The 13,468-nt window shown below is 61.6% G+C and overlaps 1 protein-coding gene across 2 annotated transcripts; it reads left to right on the plus strand.

The window, feature by feature from the left end:
- Window positions 1-8,875: 8,875 nt before the first annotated feature.
- On the plus strand, window positions 8,876-12,163 carry CUNH4orf48 (chromosome unknown C4orf48 homolog). Of its 2 annotated transcripts, none has more exons than XM_016159242.2 (4): window positions 8,876-10,368; window positions 10,569-10,723; window positions 10,946-11,034; window positions 12,052-12,163. In XM_016159242.2, exons 1-4 carry the CDS (start codon window positions 10,199-10,201, stop codon window positions 12,115-12,117), a joined length of 480 nt encoding a protein of 159 aa, XP_016014728.2. In that variant the 5' UTR covers window positions 8,876-10,198; the 3' UTR covers window positions 12,118-12,163. The 2 variants fall into 2 exon arrangements, with proteins under 2 accessions (XP_016014728.2, XP_016014729.1); XM_016159243.2 differs by having other exon boundaries at window positions 10,215-10,322.
- The last annotated feature ends 1,305 nt before the right edge of the window (window positions 12,164-13,468 follow it).

Consider the following 13,468-nt stretch of genomic DNA (forward strand, 5'->3'; position numbering starts at 1 on the left):
GACAAGATCACGGCGAGGGCGCGGACGGCGAGGGGCTCCGGGGCTTCCGCGAGGCAGAGTCAGTCCGGGCTGCGGAAGGAGCGTCGTCCGGGGCGCTCCGGGCCGGCGAGCAGCGCTCGCGCAGGCGGAGGCTGGCCTGTGCCCGGGAGGCTGCAGGCCCGGGGCGTGACGCCCCGCCGCGACCGGTCCCGTTAGGAATTTGTGAGCAGACCGCCCTGCGTGGTCTCTTTGGGCCACTGAGCTTGTCAGGGCTGCCGTGCAGCCCCTTCTCCCGTCACAGCTGGGGCACAGCGGTGACATCCCGACCTTCCCCTTTGCGCGGTCCGGGACCAGAGGGCGAGACGCGGTGCGGAATGGCTGGGCAGGGGCAGCGAGCGCAGCTCCGCGGTGCGCCTTCGCCTGCCAGCACCGGGGCCAGCTTCCTCAAGCCTGCCAGCCTTCGGTCCCCAGCGCCCCTGCTTTTTGCATTTGCTAGGCAGCTGCCCCACGCCCATATGCCCAAAGTGGGGGGTCAGTGGTCCGGTCCCCCTTGAAAGGAAGTCGGCCCTGCCTTGGGCACAATCAACGGGGGCACAGAGTCGGGGCTTCAGCCCAAAGCTGAGTGCCCCCCTGGCTGGAAGGGGCCCTCGCCTGCCTCCGGTGGCCTCTGTCACGGGGCTCAGGCGCAGGGACGGGCCACCGGGGTCCAGGACAGCGACCTGGAGGCACTCCCGCGTGTGGTCGTGAACATGGCGCGGTGGCATGGCTAGCGCCTCCTCTCTGAGGAGGGGTCACTGCAGCCGAGGCCGAAAGAGGCCACAGGCACTGAGCGGCCTGCACAGGGAGCCCCTCGGCCCGGGAGGGACCCCAGCACATCCTCGGCCCCCGCCACCCCTGTCCCAACCTGGGCGTTGCATCTCCGGGCAGAGCGCCTGTGCCTGCCTCTCCCCTCACCCCCCGCCACCCACCGCACACCCTTCACGTGGTCCAGACCCCCAGGGGAGGGGCGGGCACCTGCTGCCTGGCCTCAGGTGGGCCTGCTGTCCTCACTGGCTGGGATGAGGCCCGACCCTGCTCTGATCTTTTGTGTGTCCGACCTTCCACCATCAGTCCCGGAGCTCGCCCCTGCCCCAAGATACCTCGTCCCCCGCTCTAGTGTGCTTGGAACGCGTCTGAGGTGTGCATCCGTGACAAACGTAAAGCGTTCCTGTGTGTGCATTTGTGCCTTCAGTGGACAGAGGTGAGATCACGCCCCGCCTCACGTCTGCCGCATTCCAGCTTCCCCTGCCCCCAGGACTAGACACGTCGCTTCCCGTGGCCCACCCCACACGCAGTCTACGCGAGGACGGGTCCCTCTAGGGCTGTGGGTAAGGGCCTGGGGGCGCGGCCCAGAGTAGGGGTGTGTTGGCCAGAGGGCACCCCGGCAGTGTTATGGAGGGCTGCCGAAAGGGGCTGCCCGCTGACCCCACGGCCACAGGCCTGGAGAGCCGTAGGCGGTCTCGGGAGTTTTCCAGGCCTGTCATTAAACAGCCATTAGCAAAAATTATGCTTTATTGTATTGATTTTTCTACTTTACCTTTGGTAAGGTGTTTTACTTCATTTCACCATTACCCGTGCTCTAGATGTTACCGTCCATTGTAACTGAATGGTGGACGTGTCCCCAGTAACGTCCCATGATCATGTCGATGAGAACAAAAGTGGACTCCCGGCCGGTGCCGCCGTCAGTGCGGAGCGTGCACGTGCCCCCCGTGTCCGCGTGGGTTTTCGCCGGGTCCTCCAGGTGTGACGAGACCGGCGTGTCTGCGTTGTCCCCGTGTGAGCGAGAGTGGACGTGGGCGCGTGGCCCTGTGACGGCAGGGCGTCCCGTCCAGGGCGGGCGAGCTGCCGGAACGAGCGGGGCGGGAGGTGACGGCCTTCGTGTTTCACAGCCGTGTCCGGCGCGTGCAGAGCTCGCGCTGACTGGTGTTTCACCTGAGCAGTGTTTTGGGGCTGTACTTCGGAGTTTGGTCACGTTTGTGTGACCAGACATGCTGGGCACGTAACTCCCGTGGACGCGGATGAGCCTGGGGCAGACTGGTTTCGCTGCACGCCGTTTCACTGAAAGTCGCGGTTTGTGGGGAGCTGGCGACATTAAGTGAGGATGGGCTCACACAGCACCCCCACTGCCGTCACCCCGGCAGCCTGCGCTCGGCAACTTACATCACGGACGTCAGCAAAAGCCACAAAATCAGGGCTCGATTGCTTTGTTGACTGTCTGGACTTAAGAAAGTGACAGAGAAAATGCTAACAATGAAGATTAAACTTAAAAGTAAGTTGTGTCTGTTGTCATTACGTTGTGAGGAGCGTGCGCACACACACACGAGGCCATATTTCTTCCAGTATTCAAAAACGATTACCTGGTTCAGCAGAGAAGCCCTTCAAGTCACTGACTAGTGGGTGAGAGTCTGAAATAAGTCCTGCCGAAGCTAAAAGAAGTTCCAGTTTAATAAACAATTTTTTTAGGGCAAGAAGCCGTTTCACGGTTGGTTATGTAGCAAACTTAGTGACAATACATGTATTGGGGAAAAAGCAGATTGGGATGCAGCTCCACACGTCAAATAACGATCGAACCGTGACGACCGGCAGCCAAAATGAAAAGCCTTTGTTCCCCACACGCAGCTGAATACAAATGTCCATAGCAGCTGTATTCATGAGTCAGAAACTTAGTCCAAGTAACTTGTGACCCTGTTTGTGGCTTTCTAGAGAATATTTGGCATTTCGTGTGTTTGAGTTCTCATTTTATGACCTTTAAATCAACTTTGGGTCGTCAGGGAAAATTCTACGTAACCACTGGCTTAACAACGAAGACAGACCGCCAGGAGGGGAATCTGCAATATTGAAACACAGCAGTGGACTGACATTTAGAATGAGAAAAAGAATGCCCGTGAACCGATGAGAAAAAGGCAGACGATCCGACAGACAAATGGGCAAAAGTTAAGATCGGGCAGTTCACAGAGGGGAAACCCAACCCCCGAGAAGCATACGAAGAGATGCTTAAATTTATCAGTAACCTGAAAAGTCCAATGGAAGTAACATGATACCTCATTACGCCTGTTAGATTGCAAAATTAGAAAGTCGAAGTTTTTGTTTTTAAATATGGATATCTAATTATCCCAACACCATTTGTTAAAAAGACTATTCTTTCTCAAATGAGCTGCCTTTGAACTTTTGTGAAAAATATGTTGTCATTTATGTATGGGGCTATTTCTGGACTCTTCTATCCTGATTTATTTATACAATCTTTACTGAGTTTTACACTGTCTTCATTATCACATGGTCTCAGTTACTGCAGCTTTATAATAAGTCTTGAAATCGGGTAGCGTTCTCCAATTTCATTCTTTCGCAGAGTTATTGTGGCCATTTAGGTCCTTTGCATTTCTGTATACATTTTAGAATCGTTTGCTGATGCCTAGGGAAGCACCTGTGGGCAGAGTTGCTCACAGCATCCCTTTGTTATCTTTTTTAATGTCCGTGGGATCTGTCGTGATGTCGCATGTTTTATTTCTGATGTTAGTGATTTGCATCCTCTCTTTTTTAAAATGGAGGTGTGATTAACGTGCAACAGTATATTTGCTTCAGGTGCCCATAAACTATTAGTGAACAGAAACCTCATCTAAAATAAGGTAGGGAGGCCAGACGGGGAACTCTCATGGCCCACATCACACTGGGGGCTAATAACCCCCTCCCACTTCCTCTTCCTGGGGGAAAAGTTTCCTCACCTTTTTAGCCACCTCCATGTGGCCCACCAGCCATGGTCACGTGTTTCGGGTTGCGGTTCTTTGTGGTTACCAAATGAATCCATTTGCTGGGGGATATCTGGCTGCCTGTTTGAAGTCAACACGTACAATATGATGATTCGATATTCATATATATTCTCTTTTTTAGTTAACCTGACTAGAGACATCGATTTTATTGATATTCTTAAAGAACTGCCTTTAGGTTTCATTGATTTTTCTTTATGCGTTTCCTCTTTTCATTAATTTCATTATTATTTCTTTTCTTCTTTGGATTTAATTCGCTCTTGTTTTCTAACGTCCTAGTGTAGAAGCTTACGTTGTTGATTATAGGTGTTTCGTCTCTAATATATGCATTAAATTCTGTAAATCCCCTCCAAGCACGGCTTCCACTGCAGCCAACAAATTTCGATGATTCATTTTCATGTAGTTCAAAATATTTTATAATTTCTCTTGAGATTTCTTCTTTGACTCTTGTGTTATTTAGACGTGTGTTTCCAATATCTGGACATTGGGGTGTCCTGGCCATCTTCTGCTGGTGTCTGGTTTGACTCCGCCGTGCCTGAGAGCAGACACTCCACGTTTCTGTCCTTTTCAACGTGTTAAGGAGTGTCACGGCCCACAGCGTGGTGACTGTTCCGCGCCACCTTAAGAAGGGCGCGTCGTCTGCTGCCGATGGGTGCAGTGGTCTGTAGGTGTCATTCTGCCCGGTGATCGATGGTGCTGTTGGGCTCAGCCACGGCCGCACCGACTCCCTGTCCGCTGGCCCTGTCCACGTCCGGCAGAGCAGGGCTGACGCCTCCAGCCCCGGCGGCGGCTCTTCCCCGTCTCGATCATTCTTGCCTTAACATCTGTTCTGTCAGACGATGACGGTGATGCCGGTCTGTTTCTGTGTCTTCACCTTTTATCTAGTCTTTGACTTTCAGCCTTTCTGTGCCTTCGTAGTGTAGTCGTGTTTCACAAGCAGCAGACGGTTGTGTTGGTTTTGCTTTTTTCCAGGATGACAATCCCTGTTAACGAACGTTTTGTCTGTTATAATTGAATAAAAATCATTGATATGTTCCCTCCTTTCCTACCTTCTTTCAATTATTCTTTACCATTCATTTGATCACAAACACAGTAGTTTAGAAATTATTCACTCTGGCTTTTTTTTTTTTTTTTGGTAGTTGTACCAGAAATCACGGTGTTTCTGTTTAGTTTATTACAGTCTAAAATGAAAAATACCAACTTCTGCTCACAGTCAAATGGTCTACCTCTTTAAATGTCTGAAAAACTGGACACAGTGCACCAAGTGGAAAATAAATGACAAGCAGCCAGAAAAAATAATTAAATGAAAACAAAAAGCTGGACACACAGAAACAGCTCTCCAGGCGAACCTCAGGCGGGGTAGCGGGGTGACACAGGCGAACGTCCGGGTGAGTCCCGCCATGAGCCCGGCCCGGCCCCAGCCGCGGGCCCGTCCCAGGTCGCAGGGCAGCGAAGAGGAACCCACATATAGCGGGGCAGCATTCTGGCTTGAGTGGACAGAGTGCAGGACTTGGGGTGCCCGAGATGACTGGAATTCTTAGGGCGGCGTGCCAGAGCAGAGGCACGCGGAGGAGGCAGCAGCTCCCTGCGGCGCGTCCCGCAGCGTGTGCGCAGAGCCCGCCGCAGCGGGGAGGGAACCGGAGCAGCGGCCAAGGCTGGGCAATGCTCGGTGCGTGCAGGGCCCGAGACCGGCTGTGCTTCCGACCGCCCCAGGGCGGTGGGGCCAGTGCGGGCGGGCAGCCGCCCTGAAGGCTGTTCTGAGCTCATCCAACAGCGTAAAGACCCCAAAGATAAGATTATTTCCCAGAACAAAGCTCAAAATTATATCAAGGAATCACATCCCAGTACCCCCGAATCTCAATGACATTGTAAAATTACAATGTCTGGCACCCAACAGAAATCACCGTAGATGCAAAGAAGCAGGAAAAAACAAGACGAGCAGAACCACACGACCAGCACGGCCGGGCTGGGCTCACCGCCGTCTCCCTGCTTCCCGGCGCTCAGCCCGCTCAGCCCTGGCGCCGCGGGCCGGCTCCTCTCCCAGCCTGCTCGGCGTCGGTCAACCAAACTCCGACGCTCTGCCCCTCGTTCCCCCGCCTTTGCCTCCTCTCTTTCTTTCAAACCCATGTCCATCAGCAGCTCCCGTGGGCTCCACCTCCCCACCTAACCTGTCACCCCTCCTGGGAAGCGGATGAGGGGTGAGGAGAGGGTTTGTGGCCATGGCAGCATCCCGACCGCCAACTTGGGGCGGCCGGCCTGTGGGTGCATCCGCTCTGGAGCGGGGGAGGGCCCCTGAGGGCAGCGTTCACCTCGGTCCCAGAGTGGTGGCAGCCGGACGAAGTGTGGGGGGGTCGCAGGTCCGAGGCATTGGCGTGGAGCCGCCACTGAGCCTGGAGCACCGCACCGTCTGGGCACGGCTTCTGGCCCAAGTCCCGCCCCTTCACGCCCTCACCTCTGCGAGGGCAGCTGCCCGCCAGGCCCTCCCTCCGTCAGCCACCTGCCTCACACCAGTCGCCTGCAGACTCAGTGTCTCCCGTCTACTGGCTACGGTGGCCTCCCAGCGTGCCCTTGGTCCCCTCTCGTGCCCCCCCAGGCCCGGGCCATGCGGTGGCACCTCTCTGGCCGTGCAGGCCGGTCTCCTGCTCACCCGGGCCCCCCACACTCCCGCACCCACCCTTCCTGCGCGTCTTCTGAACCCTGGCGGGTTCCAGAAGCTGCAGACGCAGCAGGAAGCGCGAGAGACAGACACCTCCCGCTGGGGCGGGAGCATGGAGACCAGGCTTCTCGCGGTGGCCCCATCCACAGCCCCGTCCACAGCCCCGTCCACAGCCGGGCGGCCGCCCTTGGAGGGCCCTGCCCTTCACCCCGGAGTTTGTTCGGCAGCACCTGGCCTCTCCTGGGTAGGTTTTGTGGCATCTTTCCTGCAGCTGTGACCACACGGTGTGCCCAGACACTGCCAAATGGGGCAAAGTTGCCCCCCCCAAGAACTCTGGGTAAAATGAAAAATCAACATAGGTAATATCGTATATAGTGAGTCAGAAAGTGAGAACAGTAAGGAAATGAACAACGGGGTCAGAGCAAGAGGCGCTGGAGGATGGGGTGGTGCTGTGGGCGGAGGCTCTGTGTCCCCAAAACTGATATGTCGAAGCCCTGCCCCCATGTGGCTGCATTTGGGGGTGAGGCACTCTGAGGAAGAAATTAAGGTTAAACAGGGTCATAGGGCTGGGGCCCTGATCCTACAGGGTTGGCGTCCTTATAAGAAGAGTCACCTCAGCTTCTCTCCCCATCTCCTGCCCAGCACGCCCTGAGGAGGGACCTGTGGGGAGTGGGGACCACAAGCCAGGAGTTCCGACCAGAGGCCAGATCCGCTGGACGGGTCCTCGACTTCCCGCCTCCAGAACTGTTGTTTAAGCCGCAGTCCCAGGTGTTGAAAGCCCCCTGCGCCGAGCAAGCAGGCAGGGCGGGCTGCAGCTGCACCCTGCATCGCAGAGTCCAGGTGCCTGCGGGGCAGCCAGCGCGGCCCGGAGTGGGGGGCCGGAGGGGGCGGAGCCGAGGCCCCAGAAGCGGGCGGCGTGGCCCCAGGGACAGCCCCGCGGCTGCGCCGGTGTCCCTGGCCCGGGCAGGTGGACAGCCTCCACGCCACGTCAGGGCGGGGACTGCCCCCTGGGGTGGGGTGGGTACGTGGAGGGCCCTGAGCACGGAGGGGACAGTGTCCCTCAACCGCACGAGCCCCAACACGGAAGCAAAACAAGTGTCTCCCCACGAACGAGCTACGCGCGAGGCAGCATGCGCACACACGCGCACACACCTGCGCAAACGCGAGTGTTACTCGGCCCCGAGAGGGGAGTCCTGCCACAGGCTGCAGCACGGGGCCCCCGAGGACGTTGTGCTCAGTGAGACAAGCCAGTCCCCCCCAAAACAGCGTGGGATTCCATTTGCGTGAGGTGCCCAGAGCAGCCACCTCCGCAGAGACGGGATGGTGGGCGCGGACCAGGCGGGAGTGTTCAGTGCGCAGAGTTCGCGGCTGGGACGCTGCCGGCTCTGGGGATGGACCGGGCGGTGGCTGCGTGATGCGAAGGCGCCTGACTCCGCTGACTGCACATTTAAAAGTGGTCAAAATGGTATATTATATGTTATATGTATTTTACCAACATTTAAAAAAGAAGCTATAAGGTCCATCTGGTTGTCTTACGGACCACAAGGGGTGGCGACGGGATGACAGGTGAGTCCAGGCGGGGAGGGGGGGCCGGGGGGAGCTGTGCAGCAGGGCCAGCAGCCCTAAGAGGGGGCGATTCCCACAGCGCTGGGGGAGCAGCGGGCAGAGGGCCCAGCGCTTCTGCCGGTTCCGCCTGAGCATCTGCAAGAGGGAGCTGCCCCCCCCCCCCCCGCCGCACACACCCCCTGGGGCGGGACTGCTGTGCAGAGCTGCCGAGTTTTATCTGGGGCCTCGAGGGGTGCAGACGGGGTCAAAGCAGGTCCGTTTTAGGCTCAGGGCATTGAGAAGTCTGCTCTCCAAGAGGTGACAGATGTCCAGGGTGCAGCTGGACACGGGGACCTGGAGCTGCAGGGCCGGTCTTCACAGTCCCGACTGGGTAGGCTGGCAGAGGGTAGGCGTCGTGGAGAAGGGGTCCTGGAGAGCGGACACGGAGCGGCGGAGGGGGGCAAAGGGCCGCCCATCAGCATCCCGCTGGGGCCGAGATGCAGGGGCGGGGCCGCGGCCGCCGATGGCCCCGCGCGGTGGACGTAGGGTTCCGAACGTGGATCAGGGCAGCGCAGGGACCCGAGCCCGACAGTGGGCTCAAAAGAGAAAGTGGGGAGAAGCTGGGCAGCGAGGACGGGTGCCGGGCTCACGAGGTTTTGTTTGGATAGGAAAGAAATCAGCCTGTTTCCTGAAGAGAAGTGGGGGAGGGAAGGAAATTCCGGCGTCCGGGGGAGGGGAAGGAGGCAGGCTGGGGCGAGGGGACACCCCGTGCAAGGCGGGGAGGAGCACTAGGGGCCCCGCGGGCCTCCGACCCGTGGCGCGGTCCCCTCAGTAGGGGCGCGCAGTCGCGGGGAGGATGCAGCCAGGGATGGAGAATCCTGGGGTGCGGGGGAAGCGGGAGAAAGTGGGTGATGATGGTCCCGGCGCCTGAGCCAGATGCCACCCGGGCATTGAGGACGCAGTGGGCCAGCGCCCCTCCCTATTAAGCAGTTTGCCTCAGACCAGTCCGCAGAGACGCCGCCCGAGGTTTAGACGGAGCCTGACGTCTGCGCAGCCCGGGTCCCTTTGTGCGCGTGTGCGGGGAGGGGGCGACGGGCGCCGGCCGCGAGCTGGAGAAGTGAAAGACTCAAGTACCGCGCCCGCGCCCCGGCGAGGGGCTCCGGACAGAGAAGCGCGCCGAGATGCGCGCGTCCCGGAACGCGGCCTGCTGTCCCCCGGCCCTGCGCCCGGACCGGGGCTGCAGCGCGACCCTGTCCCCGAGCGCCGGCGACGGGGCGCTCGGCCCCGCGTCCGCTCCGCGATAAACAGCCTGGCGGTCACGAGCACGTCCCTTCCCCTGAGTCAGGAAATCCGCGTCCTGCCGCGCGGCGGGTGTCCTCGTCCCGTGCCTGGGCGACAACCGACCCGAGGCGCAGGGGTGGAGGCAGGGAGCCGGGCGCTGCCCACCAGGAAGGGGGCTGGTGCTGCCCCGCGACGTCCCCCGGGCGTCGCGACCTCTGTGCTCGTGGGGGGCCTTGTAGAAACCAGTGGATGCCAAGTGAGTCCCCGCCTCTCAGAGGGGCCGGTTCCCAAGCACGTTTGGACCCGGGGACCTGACAGGCGCGCGCGACGGGTGCCCACCGGGGCCACACGCGGCCCTTTACTGCGCACCCCCCTGTGCGTTCGCGGGGTAGAAATGAGCACAGAGAGCCCTAGTGGCCCCTCTGAGGTCCCAGAGTAGGGGTAGGAGGTGGGGCCTCCAGGCCGGGCGAGGTGGCGGGAGGAAAATGGAGAGAGGGAGGGAGAGAAGGGATCGGGACCGAGGCTGGGCCGCGGTGCGGGTCGGAGAGGGTGGACGCCCACCGGCCCCAGGGCCTGGGTCTCTCCTGGACCGGACCTCACGGGGCCGATGAGACCCCACCGGCCCCGGGGTGGGGCGCACAGGTGCGTCTGTGCATTCACTGTCCCCCAGGCCCTCGCGTGCATAGAGCTCCTCCCTCAGGATCGGCCCCAGGGACACCCCGAGCCCCCTGACCACCGAGCTCCGTGGTAGATTTCCTGCTTCCTCAGCTTTGCTCCCGCTGGCGATGGCTCTGAAGATTCCGCCCAGACACCGCCGCCTCCAGGCAGCCCTCCTGACGCCATCCCGTGGGCCGGACAGTGCTCCAGTTGAGCACACGGAGTCCAGGAGCCGCCTCGGTCCCTTTAAACTGGCGGTTCACGCAGTATCGGGGTTTCTATGACGACGACGTCAGAAGGGGGACCGCGGGAAGGGTCGGGTCGGGGCGCATGCGCAGTGCGCGCCAGACGCAGCACGTCTTCCCGAGGCGCCCGCGCTACTGTCGCGGGGTCCCTGAAACGCGGTAAGGGCGGGGTGCGGGGAGTCGCAGGGCCGGATGGCGCAGTGAGGTATTCGCCGGATAAGGGTCGGGATGGATGTTCGGGGGATGGGGGGCAGGTTGATGGGGGGGTTCGCTGGGCCTGGGCGCGGGGTGGGAATTCCCAGGATGAGGGCGGGGTGCGGGGGTTGGCTGGGCCCAGAGGGACGCGGGACGAGTGGTAGGGGAGGGTGGCGGGCGGGCGCCGCTGACCCTTCCCGCTCGCCGCAGGGCGGCCGGCTCCCTGCGCTCGGCCATGGCCCCCCCGCCGCCCTGCAGACCCCCGAGGCCTCCGCGGCTGCTGCTGCTGCTGCTGCTGAGCGTGGCGCTGCTGGGCGCCCAGGCCCGCGCCGAGTCCGCCGCCGGGAGCGCGGTCCCCGCGCAGAGTAGGTGCCGCGCGCCGGGATGCCCAGGTCCCGACCCCACCCGGGGTGCGGGAGGCCGCACCTCGCCTTTGTTCCTGGGCGGTCCCCGAGCCCCGCCCGCCGCTCCCGGGCCGCGCCGGCGATGGGAGGTGGGGGGAGGGCGGGGTCTCGTTGTTCTGTGGGACGCGGTTGCGGCGCCCACCCGCCCCCCGCGCTGACCCGCGCCTGCCCGCGCCCCCGCAGGCCGCCCTTGCGTGGACTGCCACGCCTTCGAGTTCATGCAGCGCGCCCTGCAGGACCTGCGGAAGTCGGCCTACAGCCTGGACGCACGGGTGAGCGGGAGGGCGCCGCGCGCTCGTCTGGCTCGTTATCCGTGGGGCGTTCTGGTTGCAAGTCTCCTCTGTGAGCACGCCCCTCAAATGCCCAGCACTAGCGAGGGGTGGCAGGCTGTCCAGCCCCGCTTCCTCCCGGAGCCCTCACTGGGCACCTTTCCCTGTAACTCGGACGGACTCTGATCTGAGGAGGAATCGCTTGTCCCAGTCCAGCAGGAGTGGGGTGGGATGGGGGTGCAGAAGGGGAGCCGAGGCCGAGGGAAGGGGGTTGAGGTCGGCATGGCAGGCCACCTCGGGCAGGAGTATCTGGGAGGGCCTGGGAAGGTCTGGGAGGGTGGCCACCCCCAGCTTCCCCTGTGGGGGGAAGGTGCCTGTGCGGGATGGCAGGGTACCAGGAAAGGGGGAGCTTTGGGAATGAACAGGGGGCCCCCCATCCTTGCTGTGTCCCAGCCAAGGAGTTGCATTCATGACTGAGCTATGCACTCCTGGAGGAGGAGCAGAGCCCCAGAAGTAGAAAGGAGGGGAGGCCCCGAGGCCTCGATGTCCCTTTTTAGCCAATTCTAAAGGACCCTGACCGAGGCCAGTAGCCCCCCAGGTCTGAGGGCCTGATGTCTCGTCTGCCGCTGAGCTCCTGAGAGGAGCAGCCCCCCCACCGCCTTGAGGACAGGGAGGTGGGGTGTAGGGCAGGAGGGAGACCGTGAGAGAGGGCTAAAGAGTTGGAGAAGCAGGGAAAGGTAGCCCAGGTGAGGCGGGTTGTGCACAGGGCCCCCAGGCAGGAGGAGCAGCGAGGGGAGGGGAGGAGGGGGCAGAGGGCAGAGCACAGGGGGGCAGCAGAGGGTCGGTGCTCTAAGTGGCGGGTGGTGGGCCTGGTGGGGCTCGCAGTCAGGGGCAGGTAGAGACTGATGGCCAGCAGCCAGCGGGCTTTGGGGTGCAGGGGGCGGGGCAGCTGGGCGCTTGTGGGCAGGGCTGGCCCCCCCCCCCACCCCCAGCACCCTCACGGCCCCTGTTGCTTTGCAGACGGAGATGCTCCTGCTGCAGGCGGAGCGCCGCGCCCTGTGTGCCTGCTGGCCCGCCGGGCGCTAGGGCCCTCACCAGCGGGTGCCCCTCAATAAACGCCCAGCCCAGCGCACCTGTGTCCTGTCTTCCTGCTTCCTGCGTCGCCCTCAGGAGTCCTCGCGCGGGCCCCTCTGTGGGCTGAGGCCCTCCAGCCCCTCGGTAGGACCCACAGGCACTGTGGCTGCAGCAGGTCCACCTTCCAGGCCCCTGCCCGCTCTGCGCTTGTTTTGAGGAGGGGGTGGTGTAGCAGCCGCCTGGGTCCCTGGAGCAGCTGCCCCCACCCTGAGCCCCTCTGCACTATAGTGGGCTGGCTGTAGGGCTCCCTGCAGGCCCAGCCTGTGCCTAGGAGCCCGAGGCTGCCAGGAGGGGGTGGGTGCCTGGGCACCCGGAGTCCGCGAAGGGAGGGCTGGGACTTGCCCCTAGCCCGCAGCCTGCTCGCTCAGTGCCTCCCACAGCCCCCAGTCCTGCCACTGGGCACCAGGGACCCCCGGATGGGGATCTGTGCCTGAGTGCAGGCACCTGCGCAGGACAGCAGGCCTGCCTCTCACCCACACAGTGAGTGTGTGCACGGCCCCCCTCTGGGGCAGGAGGCCTCCAGGGGAGGCGAGGGGCCCCTCTCTCCCTTCCCCCCTCCCTGTACTCCTGAAGTTTTTACTACGAAAGCAGTGCCTGGCAACGCCCAGGAGCCCAGTAGCACTGAGTGTAACTACAGTGGGACACTTGGCCCCTCCGGGACTTAGTTCCCTGGTTGTGGCCACATCAGGGCAGCTAGAGCAGGACAGCCCGGGCCCACTGCCTGAGGACAGCCCCCACCCTTCTGTCCTATCTCTGTGAGGAGTATCTCCTCAGATCCCCTGGGCCCCAGCAGGACCTGCCCCACCCTCCGTGACCGCCCCGCCCTGCCCTCAGAGCTTTTGGGCTTGGAGGCGCCTGGGGTGCAGGTGTGGGGATCCCGGCGAAGAAGCCGGAGCCCTGCCTCAGCCCAGGTGGGAGGCCGAGCAGAACGTCCGGCGCCAGGCCTGGGCTGGCCTCAGGCGGGGCGCGAGCCGGTGCAGTGGCCCGAAGGGTTGCCTCTTCCCTGGGGCCCCAGAAGGGCACAGAGGGCTGGGTGAGGCCCGTGCCTCTCTAGGGCGCAGCCCCGCTGTGCTCCCGCAGGATTGGTTGACCTCAGTCACGTGGCCATTCTGGGTTCAGGGGAGGCCGAGATGTAGCCCCAGTTCTGGGCTTGACCTGTGGATTTAGCAAATACAAATACAGGGTCAATGAATACTTCTCAGTGTGAACCAAGTGTTTTTAGGATGAGCAGCCTTTAGCATAAGTATACCCTATGCAATAGTCGGGACATAATTGTACTAAAAATCATTCATCGTTTATCCAA

Source organism: Rousettus aegyptiacus, unplaced genomic scaffold, assembly GCF_014176215.1.
Source record: "Rousettus aegyptiacus isolate mRouAeg1 unplaced genomic scaffold, mRouAeg1.p scaffold_m13_p_10, whole genome shotgun sequence".
Classification (NCBI taxonomy): domain Eukaryota; kingdom Metazoa; phylum Chordata; class Mammalia; order Chiroptera; family Pteropodidae; genus Rousettus; species Rousettus aegyptiacus.